This window comes from Salvelinus fontinalis, chromosome 23 (genome assembly GCF_029448725.1).
Source record: "Salvelinus fontinalis isolate EN_2023a chromosome 23, ASM2944872v1, whole genome shotgun sequence".
NCBI lineage: Eukaryota > Metazoa > Chordata > Actinopteri > Salmoniformes > Salmonidae > Salvelinus > Salvelinus fontinalis.
This window is the reverse complement of record NC_074687.1, coordinates 36,205,475-36,218,772: the sequence shown is the minus strand read 5'-3', so window position 1 is coordinate 36,218,772 and position 13,298 is coordinate 36,205,475. Positions and strand designations below refer to the sequence as shown.

The window sequence follows — 13,298 nt, the reverse complement described above, 5'->3', positions numbered from 1 at the left end:
CAATAACCAGAAACTATCACAAAACTTTTACGATTCAACTATTCAGACCTGAATCGCTTACAGCTAAATATAGCCCAGTGAGCCACAACCAACCAGTGATGCCCACCTAGCCATTTTGTTGCTAGATTTAGCATCTTTTCCGACTACCCCAACAAATTTAGCTACTTTAAAAAAAATATGTATTTGGAACTTTTAGCAACTTTTGAAAAGTGACTCAAAGTTATAATGCATGCATTTTCCCTCTAAATGACACAAACAATTTTCTCTGTCCCACCCGCAGTCACAACATCATTGCCTGGCCGCAAAGGTGCATTGTGAGTGACGTCAACAGCAGGCGCTCAGCCCGTGCCCAGGCAGCAGCAATTTCAGCGAATTGCAAATCATTGTTGGCTGACCGCAGCAGCAGTAGTACGGGTCCGACAAGCCAAACTCAAGGAATATAGTTGGTCACGAATGTTTGATCTTGAACAGAACTTACAACATCAATCAACATCTCTCAATCAAAATTGTAACGTTACTGCCAGAAGTACAGAAATGAGTGCGAGTCTGTATCCGAACAACTGTCAAATCAATTTGAGTAACGTTATTGTGTATTCTACGTAATGACACAGTTTTACGTTATTACGCAAACATACCGCCTACTCAGACTTAAAGCGGAGCTCGGTTTATCGCAAGAGCAAAACCCAACTTTCCAACTTTCTCCACTCCAAAATGTAAAAGTACCATGTACTTCGCTAAATTTATAACGTATGTCAGTCAATCCATAAGAATAAAAAATTCCGATGGGCACAACTTTATCGTATCTCTCCATTATTATTCAGAATTCATCAGGTTTAGGTAACTGTCTCTTCTATGATTCAGTAATTTAAATACGACTCCAGTCTCAATACATTATTCCATCAGATCATTTAGGCAAGACAAAGTATTCCATCGAAATCGCCTCGCTATTATTTTGAATGAATCAGTCTTTCAATTTAACCTAAACAAGCTATTAAAACGTTCAGTTTATATCTTAAACAAACACTAACAACCGTATCTTTCCGGGCAAAACCCATAAATAGTTGAATTACAATCATAATGAATTTTAATCTATCGGTGCATAGGCTGAGATACGAACCCGAGTCTCCCGCGTTGTAGGCAATAGTTTTAACCCTGGACCACCAGCACTATTGAAAAGAGGGAGGTGCAAATAACCCTATTATTATAATTCTCTGTAGTCGTAAACTCCGGCACCGAGACAATTCCCAGAAAATAGCCCTAATTTTAAGGTCCAAGCATTTCCCCAGCGAGGATTCTCTCTCGTTGTCCCTGCCTCTTTCCTTCTCCTACTCAGAATTTAGGAATAATTACTATTATGACTTTTGATAAGTTATTAGGTCTCACACGCACATAATTTTTCCCCCTGCTGATATCCTTCTTGTAATTTTCTCAATAATGTTGCCAAATCCTGTCCTCCTTTCTAGTCATGCCTGTTCTTCTTCATCCTCGGACTCTTCTCGCTCTCTCATTCGCCTACGTTCCCTCTTCTGTCTCTCCCTAAACTGTCTCTGTCTACAGTTCCTTGGTGGGGCCTTACGATCCTCTGCCATGTGGCCTGTTTTATTGCAGTTGTAGCACTTTCTGTCCTCGGGTTCTATCCACTTTCTACTCTCCCTGTTTCCCCCCTTTTCAAATCTTTCCTGCTCTTTCCTGCAATTTCCCCAAGAGTGGCGATCAAATGTTCTGCTCCTGTCTGTTCTTTCTTTTCTTTTCCTTGCCATTATGCTCATGGTGTATAGCATACCTCTTTACTTCGGCTAATGTGGCTGTTCCCCACCCTATCAGAGTCTCTTTTATGATTTGGCAAATTTCAGGCTTCATACCACTCAAGAAGGCTATTTTTAACTGTTGGTGGTAAGGTCCGTCCTCTCCCTGTCTAGGATCTACCAGTCCACTATTAGCATTGAACACGTCCCTCAGTCTCTCTAAATACTGGCTAACAGTTTCCCCATCCCCATGTTCACACTCATGTATCTTTGAAAAGTCTGCATGTCTATGGTAATAGTCCCTAAGATTATTACAGAGCTGTGTCAATTTGTCTGCATAATCCCCATCTCCTGCCCATGGTAAAACCGGTTCTCCTCCTTGCCCTGGAACCCAGGCTCCCCTCACTGCTGCCCAGTCTTTCCCCACTATCTGTCGGACAGCCCTTTCCAATTCTCCTGTATTTAGTTTAAAACTCTGGGTCAGTCCCTCCATATCTCTCCTAAACCCTTCTATTCCTGTTTTTGGATGTACTATTCCCCCAACTGCTCTTGCTACATCTCAGTCCAGGGTCGATACACTTGTAAGGTATCCGATTGGTCAGCTTCGCCTGCTCTAGGATTAGGAAGCTCTATGAGAGGACACTGATCCTCCTCCCAATCTGATTGAACCTCCCTCAGCCCTGGCTTATTATACGGTGCTAATCGCTTTTTAAGGTTAGACTCTCTTGGTTCTGGCTCTTCTTTCCTCTCCCTGGCTATGGCTTGCTCTCTCTGTTCGTGTTCATATCTTTCTCTCTTTCTACTTTCTATTTCTATAATCTGTTATTATACTTACATCTCACTTACTCCCGTTAGTCCTAGACTAACGTAATTTACTTTACTTTATCTTCTATATTACGTTTTCCGGCTACTGTACTTCAACCAGTTTTACTTTTAGGTCTTACTGTTAGATACTGTACTTCAACCAGTTTTACTTTTAGGTCTTACTGTTAGATACTGTACTTCGAAATGTCTTAATTAGATCTGTGACCCAGTGCCGCCAACACTAACATAGATACTTTTGTCTTAAACCTTCTCTACATTAGATTATATGGACGGTATACCCGATACAAATCTTACTTACTGTTATTTTTACGGTTAAAATCCTCCCTCACATTTATCTTGCTTTAATTTTTTGTAAGTTTAGAATTTAACCCCAAACTAATGAATAAAGATCACCGACCTTATCTTTCAGCTGAGAATTCAATGTTGGTTGGATTTCGTCACTGTTTTCTGTCGTGTACCAGTTTGCCACCGGCCTGAAATGGAACCTCAATTTCCAGAGGTCAGGTCTTTAACTCACGGATCTCTGATCCGTCCGTGCACGGTTTTCGGTGCTCCCATGGGACGACAGAAAACAGGTATTGAAATCCGTCTTCGAATGACCAATTGATAAGAGAATTTCCAATCCCAATGATAATAACAATCAATCAATAGCTCTGACCAATTCCCAAGGTTTGTAAGACCATGGGTATAATAATAATTAGTCAAAGACTCAGCTTATACAAAAGGTTAGTACAGTTTATTCAGAGAACGTTCTAAAGTCAGGAATACAAAACAATTCATTTTATACTGACTTCTCACGCCCACACATACACACAACCATACGCACACATGTGTCCTGCTACCCAGCCGACAGAGATTAGTGACCTTGTCCTTGAGACCTACTCCCCGCTCTCTCCCACATCTCTAGTCAGGTCGGCACCGAGCTCAGACAGTCTGTGTTTAAGATACCATAAAGACATATTGTCTTTACCCTAATTTTTACTATTGATGTTACTGAACAGATTCCAGTTGGTTTCCAAAGGTAAGGCTGCATGCTTCTCTGGTTGATGCATGGAGTGAAATACGGGCTCTGATCAGCCCAGACATTTCTAAATGTAATCCCTTATGAAAGCAGAGTTTTGATGGTTGCCACTAAAAAGAGGATGATCCCAGCTGTGACTTTATTTCTCAGCTGCTAGTATTAAGCACATGCTCCACTATAAAACTGGAATAGCCTATCCTGCATGATTTTGAAAAACGAACTGTGGAAAGCGGCCTCCATTCGAGTGCATACGGATGACGTTTCTTTTTTTTCTCCCTGCCCCTGTTCCTGCCCAACGGGCCATTTTAAATCAAAACGTATTGTATATATTACCATATAAATCTAAATCTGGCGTGTAGGACCTGTTTCAAATCATCACCTCTTTGCTCCGGAATGGGAATATTATTTTATTCAGCTAAGTTCAATTATATTCTTCTTGCTATGAAATCAAATATAATAATGGCACATGACTTAAAAGCATATATTTTCTGCTAAATGAACTAGCCTATTGCGTGGCGCATAGCCAGATAAAATATAGGCCAACTCATTCTGTTCTTACTGAAATGCATTTTCTTCGTATCATAATGTTTCTAAAATAAATCATCGATTTATTGTGATGGTGAATATTAAATGGATTTAATAGACTTGTAGATTTTCCAAAGGCTCACATCAGTGGCTTGTGTGCGTCGAGACCTGGATATGATAAACACGTGTATGTTAATTAACGGTCAATCACTGTGAGAACGGCAGTCATTTGCTTGACAATAACCGGCAAAATGTCGTGGCCGCCACAGCCCTAGTCATGAGTGCATTCAGGTGCGTGTTCCGCGGCAAATTTTCTTCACAATAGACAAACATGCCCAATATTGTTCAGGACAACCCAGGGTATGACGCCATGTGATCTTGGAACTCTGAATCAAACATGGTGACCATAAACGTTGACACTGTATATGACATGGAAATCTGAAGTGCACATTTGGACTGTTTTACTTGCTTCTATGATACCAAAGGGGTATTTTATTATAATCCTCAACATCTCATCTTTCAAAATACATTGAGTCCTCTTAATTTACAGCGTTTCCCTCACTCAGACGACAAAAAAAATAGCCCAATTTAGCGGGAGGGGGGCAACTTATTGTTACGTGTGTTGCGCAAGTTCAGAATGTCTTGTCAGTCAAAAACCATACAGCGCTGTAAAGCAATTTAGGTGCTTATCAGTGACCAAATCTGCAATTTTCTACCCAAATACGGGTACGAGTGTAAAGGGCTAAGGCCTACATTTTTCTATCCTGGGCCACATGACTAAATTCCTTGTCATTCTGTTGGCAGCGCACATTAGGTCCAGACAGCTCGTACAGTGAATCTACACACAGGACTGATCCTTGAGCTCCCAGCTTCAGTCTGCCATAAGTCATTGGACTAGTTCCAGGAGTTTGGTCTTGTCTGGAGTAGGTCTGGTTAGTGTTATTCATCAAGCTAAAACGCCACAGGGAAATCTAGGTCAGTGGGATTCTGGTCTGGCTCCTAATAGCCCTCCCTAACGATCTTTAGACGCATGTTGTTGCTCAGGCTGAAAGTTTCCACTTCCACCTCTCGTTACGGTTACCGGGAACGACAGAGATTTGGCTAATCGGGTCGTCTGATCTGATTTAAGCAACACCTAGGAATCGCATGACTGACCAACTCACCTCAGGGACAGGAGGACAACAAGATGTGCAGTGTTTTCTTTGAAACAGTCTGTCTGTCTGAGGATGTATATTTTGTTGACGCTGCACCAACTCTAAATGGAAGTCCTTGAGGTGAGATAAGAACTTTATTTCGAGTAGCGTTTCCTGGAGGTGCACTTGATCTGTAACACAAGCTGGCCCTGCTGGGGAGTCTAAGAGGGTAGGGGAAAGGAGGTCACCTCAGCTGATGTGTGCCTGTCTGAACCAGTAGTGTATCTTGTGTATAAACTTGCTGTTTTATCTTTGCGTGTGTTTCTCTAAGCTCAACGTTTGCGTGCGTCTGTGAATCCCTTGTGAGTGCATGTTTGTTGACGCTCCTTTTCCTGTCTCCATAGTTCCTGTTGTACTGCGAAGGCACTCGCTTCACAGAGAAGAAACACCAGATCAGTATGGAAGTGGCAGAGAGTAAAGGCCTGCCCAAGCTCAAATACCATCTGCTGCCCAGAACCAAAGGCTTCACCACAACACTGAAATGCCTCAAGGGCACAGGTGGGGCATGCATGCACGTGTTGCGCGTGTGCACACACACATACACACGCAGTTCAAAATAAGGTCTCGTATTATTATAGATGTTCTCTTCTGTCTTTCATTGTTTTTAGTATCTGCCGTGTACGATGTCACACTGAATTTCAAGGACCACCAGGTCCCCACTCTGCTGGGCATAATCAACGGCAAGAAATACATGGCAGATATGAAAATCAGGTGGGTACTAATCAATATGTATGACCCTGTGATTATTACTTGAGCTGTTTGAAGCAAAAACCCATGATGTTCTGTTAGCCTCTTGGCTTTGTTCCAAGCACATTGCTATTTTTTTTAATAGTAAGCGGGACAGTGGACTGCTCAAAACTGAGCCAGAATCTTACCTAACACTCCTTTGTGTTGCTGGGGTAGTCATGTCCTACCCAGCCCGCAGAGGTAAAGAGAGGTAAAGAGAGGTAAAGAGAGGTAAAGAGAGGTAAAGAGAGGTAAAGGGAGGCTGGGAGAAAGGCATCGACAGAGCACGGATTGTCCTGCGGTGAAAAACAGGACTTGGCGGCTCATGTCCTTGACCATACCATACCTTGCTCATGACCATAATTCAATCATGAGTCACAGTACCAGCCTTCAGTAAAAAGAAAACTAACTCTTAGGGAGAGGTGAGTAAAACTATAAGATTACAGAGAGCCATTTGTCAATGACATCATGGACTGTTTCTTTTCAAATCATAATGACCATTTGAATGACAACATTGAGAGACCTTCAAAGCCTTTCCTTTTAAATTAGATTACACGGAGAGGCATATCAAAACAGCTCCACTGCATGAATGAGCTCCTTGTGAGTCTAAACGGGGAGAGTAGCCTGGTGGGGAAAAAGCAGGTGCTTGTGGCAAATAATACATAATGCTATACATCCAAAGGCTGTTCTATGGCCCTGTTTTATTGTAGATGACACTGTATGAGGTGCCCCATCTGAACTTTGGGTGAGTTTGCCCCCTGGTGGTTAGATGTTGCTATACCAGACTCATTCTCTACTCCATGGTTTCCCAAACTCGGCCCTGAGTGCACGTTTTGGTGTTTGCCCTAGCACTACACAGCTGACTCAAATAATCAAAGCTTGATGAGTTTTTTTTATTTGAAGTCAGCTGGTTTGTGATAGGGCGGGGGGGGGGGGGGGCCTGCTCTACTGCACTCCATAGCAGACTCCCCCTGCTATCTCTTGATTTTGTGTTGACTGCTTGTCTCCCCTGCTCCTTCTCCCTACAGGCGGTTCCCTGTAGATGAGATCCCAGAAGATGAGAAGGAGTGTGCCAACTGGCTTCATAAGCTTTACCAGGAGAAGGTAGGGCTCTTCAGTGCTTGAGTTGTAACTGAATATTGTTAAATCCAGTTTTGTTCCCTGTACAAGTCTCACACACAGATAAACTCCCATATGAGATGAGTTACTGACACATACCTTATTTGGAAGTAACAACAAAATATGTTTAACCAGGTTTGGTAGTACCTTGACATTCATTCGGTCTCCCTCTCCAGGATGCTCTGCAAGAACACTATCATAAAGAGGGCACTTTCCCAGGTCCCACCATCACCCCTCCTCGCCGGTTGTGGACGCTACTTAACTTCTTGTTCTGGGCGACCCTGCTGCTCTCGCCCCTCATAAACTTCGCCTGCGGTGTGGTGGTCAGTGGCTCCCCCCTCCTCATCCTCGGCTTCAGCCTCTTCCTTATCATTGGTGAGTAGAGGGTACATAATGCTTCCTCGTTACTCTTACCTTAGGCTGGGGCGTCGATCCAATAACCATGAGGTTTACAGCTAACTCTAACACATATGGGAATGTAACTGAGATGTTGACTAATGTGCGTAGTTCCTGACAACAAATGTTTTCTGCCTCATTGACATTTGGTCCATAATCTCTGTCTGTTATCTTTTTGGTCCTCCTCAGCCTCTATAGCCATCCGGCGCCTGATCGGTGTCACCGAGATAAAGAAGACGGGCTCCAGTTACGGCGACGAGGGGGCTAAGAAACAGAACTAGAACTCTCCCTCCTGACCGCAGTTGGTCGCTCTCGTACGGTCCTCCTGCGGTCCCCCTCCCCTATTCTGTTGTCCTGAGGTGCGTGCGAGTAAGCACTCCGGGGAGGGGGGTCAAACCGATTTACACCAGAGATGGATCTGGACGATGAGGGAAGGAAGAGAGGGAGGGGTTTGACCATGGGAGGAGTGTAGAGAGAAAAAGGAGACCATCTGCAGCCAGCTCTCTGTGGAGTAGAAGAGGGTAGGACTGAGAACGGGAGGTACTGCTGTGAACATGCTCCTTGCCCCCTTATCCAACCCCCTCAGACCCCCCGCCACCTCGCACTCTTCGACTCCTTTGACCCTAGGAACCAAGCCTATCAGCAGCTTTCCTTTCCATAACTTTCTTTTGAATTTAGTTTTTGATTTGAGGTTGAGGTGTTCACCTTGTAACATACAGTACAGTATATCTCCCCCCTCGTTCTAGCGAAAAAGCCCGGCAGAGCTCTACAATGCGACCATTTTCCTCGCATATGCGCCTAAATATGTTGCTGTGCGCCTGGAAAAAAATGACCCAGATGATAATTGTAGCAATGCTATCACTGTACGGCAGCCCCTGAGTGCCATGGCGAATACACCGAGCGCAAATTCATAACCGTGGTAATTGCACCATTACTACATTGAAAACGGCTTGTTGCCTCCCAAAAAATGTCATTGTGCTCTTTATTTGTGTACTTGTACATTTTTCAACTTAGGCGCACGTATGCTCCCTGTACAAAAAGGTCAGTGTAGAACCCTGCCAGGTTTCCTCTGAACCAAAAAGGTGTTTATTTTCACTGTGCTTCATCTCTCTGCTGTGGGAACCATTTTGTATTCATGAGCAAATATAATGGGGTGGTTCTATGATTCTACAAGTCTATGCATTCTTACCAAGACAGTCAGTAATATTCAACAGCAGCCAAACTAGCTAAGGGACTTATTTTCAACAGCAGAGATGGAACTTCCAGTGTTTTAAATACTGAGTCAGGGTTCTATGTGTTAAGACTACAGTAAGGGCTCTGTATTCATTAACTTCATGGTAACTAACTACTTACTAACATTGGCATGATATTCCACTCCACTATTCCAACGCCCCGGCTTCTGACCGTAATTATTTTATGTATGTAGGTTTTTACAGCATTCTCCATTGCTTGCTCACAAGTAGATATCTGCACACATATTACCATGTCAGTTCCTGAGTGAACTATGAACTTGTTCTCCTGCCATCTCTGGTTTAAACATGCTAAACCACCCCCAGGGTTAGTGTGACCTCTTATAATAACCTTGACCACCAATTAACCCTAACCCCCAGCTACCTTTTTTATAGCTGAGATGCAGTACTTACTGAATGAATGAGTTGTTCTAATGATCGAAGCTGAGAGCTGCTGGTCTCACTGCGATCCCCTTCTCTCCTAAAACAGTGATGGGGTTGGTAGTGGCATTAGTGTATGGAACACGGAACTTAGTCATGTCCAATTGTAACCTCATTACTGAAAGAACATTTGATTCTGCTGTTCAGCTCTAGACTGTAGTAATGTTTGCCTTAATTCAAGTTTGCTTAAGCTAGGGTGATTGTTTGATTGGTTGCTAGGTTTCCTTCCCACCTCATTTCTCCCTCTGCTAGTCTTCTATTCAGACACACTCCACCAACCCTTCATCCATAATGGTGCACTGTGGGTAGTTGAGTTTTCTCCAGGGTAGTACTGACATGTTTATGGGTTTATTATGCCCAGGTATATGTTGAGGTGTGAGGGTCAGTAGGATCTTATTATCAGTAGCCACCAATAACATGATGTTACTAAAGCTACTTCCTGAATAGTTCTTATTATGAATTGTTTTTTTGTCTTTTTATTTTGCTGCTATTCATTGTATGGCACAGCGCCACCCAATGCTCAGGCACTGCAACTGCACTTGCTTTCAAAACATGTTACATTGTTTATCTCTACTCATTGGACAATTATTTACACTCTGATGGTAGTCTGAATGGTGACCCGCCCCATCTGTGGTCTGAGGGGTTGGTGTATAGGGAGGCTGAGGACTCCTTTATAACTGGGATTGACATGAAAGCAGAACTCAAAGATGACGGGTGACTGGTATTTCCCCAGTGCAACATGCAAACGGGGTAGCAACACGGCATCACTAGTCTATAGAACACCATCCTGTTTCAACGTCACCATCTTTTATCCCTATGTTGATGTCCTTTGTTATTCTTTTTATTTTAGCGTTAAATGTTTTTTAACCAGGACAGATTCATGCAAGCCTTAAGACAGAGTGCAGCTTCATTGCATTGTGTGTGTGAACATAGACAACACTTCCTCAGTAGTATTAAGTTTTGATTGGCAAGTAGTGAGGGACACTGACTCAGTAAGATTCACATAAATCTGCCCTCTGTTAAAATGATGAGGAACTCCTGTTTTATTTCTCACTACAGAAAAAAGTAGTTAGGGTTAGTTAAAGTATAGCTATTTGTAAAGCTGAAGAGATGATGGTCCCATGAGAATCTGCTCCTAGTTACAGTCATAGTTAAGAGGGCCCCATTTTAATAATACTTACTGTCCCATGATGCTTCTGTGTTTGATACCTCTGTTACAACTCCTGTTACATCGCTCAACTGTCAACACAACTGTTACAGTAGCTTAGGAGATATATGTTCTACGTTTTGGGCCATGATGTTCTCATCTCCAGTCTACTTCCCATAACTCCAAACTACAGTACCACCTCTCCCTCAGGTATCTATCAGTCCAGCTCTGTGTATAAGGTGTATATATTTCCAGTGCAACAGAACATGCAGAGAAATGAACCTGGGGGTTTTTACTGGGGGGAAAAATCCCACTAACTTAGAATTTTCTTATTTTTGTTCAAGTTTTCGAAACTTAAGAATTGGGTAACGTTCGAAATACGACACTGAAATCTGACCCTTTTTGGCTTAAAAGTGGCACATCTCAACTTTTATTTGTCATTTTTCTAAATATCTGTTTATTCAATTAAGAATATTAAAGGATTTAATCTCTAATGCTGTCGGTTTGTCTGAATGAATTTCTCAGTTTGCAGCAGAATCCAGATGTCATTTGGAGACCAAGTCATCACAGGAGGGTGCTGGGGGGAGGCCAGCTCATAATGGCTGGAATAGAGTGAATGGAAGGGTATCCTACACATGGAAACCATGTTAAATGTGTACGATACTTTTCCATTCACTCCATTTCAGCCAATACTATGAGCTTGTCCTCCCCAATTAAGGTGTGACCTGAGTTCATGACAACCAATCAACACAGACAATGGCAGAACCACACACTGCAAAAAGTTACATCTAAGCAGGCCTATATATATATTGTATTGAATAATAATTCACTTTGTTCTATATATACATACCTATAGTACCAGTAAAAAGTTTGGACACCTACTCATTCCGTTCTGCAGCGATACACCATCCCATCTGGTTTGTGCTTAGTGGGACTATCATTTGTTTTTCAACAGGACAATGAGCCAAAACACACCTACAGGCTGTGTAAGGGCTATTTAACCAAGAAGGAGAGTGATGGAGTGCTGCATCAGATGACCTGGCCTCCACAATCACCTTACCTCAACCCAATTGTGAGAGATTGCAGAGGGAAGGAAAAGCAGCCAACAAGTGCTCAGCATATGTGGGAAAAGCATTTCTCGAGAAGCTGGTTGCGAGAATGATGACAGCTTTGCACACACTTGGCAAAGGGTGGCTATTTTGAATTGTTTAACACTTTTTTTTGGTTACTACATTCAGTTGAAGTCGTAAGCTTACATACACTTAAATTGGCGTCATTTAAAGTTTTTCAACCACTCCACAAATTTCTTGTTAACAAACTATAGTTTTGGCAAGTCAGTTAGGACATCTACTTTGCATTTTAACAACAATTGTTTACAGACAGATTATTTCACTTAAATTCACTGTATTACAATTCCAGTGGGTCAGAAGTTTACATACTCTAAGTTGACTGTGCCTTTAAACAGCTTGGAAAATTCCAGAAAATGATGTCATGGCTTTAGAAGCTTCTGATAGGCTAATTGACATAATTTGAGTCAATTGGAGGTGTACCTGTGGATGTATTTCAAGGCTTACCTTCAAACTCAGTGCCTCTTTGCTTGACATCATGGGAAAATCAAAAGAAATCAGAAGACCTCAGAAAAAGATTTGTAGACCTCCACAAGTCTGGTGCATCCTTGGGAGCAATTTCCAAATGCCTGAAGGTACCACGTTCATCTGTACAAACAATAGTACGCAAGTATAAACACCATGGGACCACGCAGCTGTCATACTGCTCAGGAAGGAGACACGTTCTGTCTCCTAGAGATGAACGTACTTTGGTGCGAAAAGTGCAAATCAATCCCAGAACAACAGCAAAGGACCTTGTGAAGATGCTGGAGGAAACGGGTACAAAAGTATCTATATTCACAGTAAAACGAGTCCTATATCGTCATAACCTGAAGGCCGCTCAGCAAGGAAGAAGCCACTGTTCCAAAACCGCCATAAAACTGCACATGGGGGCAAAGATCGTACTTTTTGGAGAAATGTCCTCTGGTCTGATGAAACAAAAATAGAACTGTTTGGCTATAATGACCATCTTTATGTTTGGAGTAAAAAGGGAGAGGCTTGCAAGCCGAAGAACAACATCCCAACTGTGAAGCACAGCATCATGTTGTGGGGGTGCTTTGCTGCAGAAGGGATTGGTGCACTTCACAAAATAGATGGCATCATGAGGATGGCAACTTATGTGGATGTATTGAAGCAACATCTCAAGACATCAATCAGGAAGTTAAAGCTTGGTTGCAAATGGGTCTTCCAAATGGACAATGACCCCAAGCATACTTCAAAAGTTGTGGCAAAATGGCTTAAGGACAACAAAGTCAAGGTATTGGAATGGCCATCACAAAGCCCTGACCTCAATCCTATAGAACATTTGTGGGCAGTCCTGAAAAGTGTGTGTGAGCAAGGAGGCCTTAACTTGACTCAGTTACACCAGCTCTGTCAAGAGGAATTGGCCAAAATTCACTCAACTTATGGTGGGAAACATGTGGAAGGCTACCTGAAACATTTGACCCAAGTTTTTTTTTTTATTGTCAAGTGCTACCAAATACTAATTGAGTGTATGTAAACTTCTGACCCACTGGGAATGTGATGAAGGAAAGAAAAGCTGAAATAGAATGATTTATCTACTATTGTTCTGACATTTCACATTCTTAAAATAAACTGGTGATTCTAACTGACCTAAGACAGGGAATTTTCATTAGGATTAAATGTCAGGAATTGTGAATAACTGAGTTTAAATGTATTTGGCTAAGGTGTATGTAAACTTCTGACCTCAACCGTATGTGTTATTTCATAATTTTGATTTCTTCACCATTCTAAAATTGTAAAATTAAGAAAAACCCTTGAATGAGTAATGTCCAAACTTTTTTGATACTGTATGCGTGTGTGT

The 13,298-nt window shown here is 42.3% G+C and overlaps 1 protein-coding gene across 2 annotated transcripts in view; it reads left to right on the top strand.

Annotated features, from left to right (window-relative positions):
• Positions 1–10,861, top strand: part of LOC129821210 (1-acyl-sn-glycerol-3-phosphate acyltransferase gamma-like) — a 31,083-nt gene extending 20,222 nt beyond the window's left edge. For both annotated transcript variants that reach the window (XM_055878591.1, XM_055878592.1), the window contains exons 6-10: positions 5,654–5,807; positions 5,918–6,020; positions 7,064–7,139; positions 7,331–7,529; positions 7,740–10,861. In XM_055878591.1, the coding sequence (XP_055734566.1) occupies positions 5,654–5,807; positions 5,918–6,020; positions 7,064–7,139; positions 7,331–7,529; positions 7,740–7,831 (624 nt within the window). In that variant the 3' untranslated portion in view covers positions 7,832–10,861. The remainder of the gene's footprint in view (positions 1–5,653; positions 5,808–5,917; positions 6,021–7,063; positions 7,140–7,330; positions 7,530–7,739) is intronic.
• Positions 10,862–13,298: the final 2,437 nt, after the last annotated feature.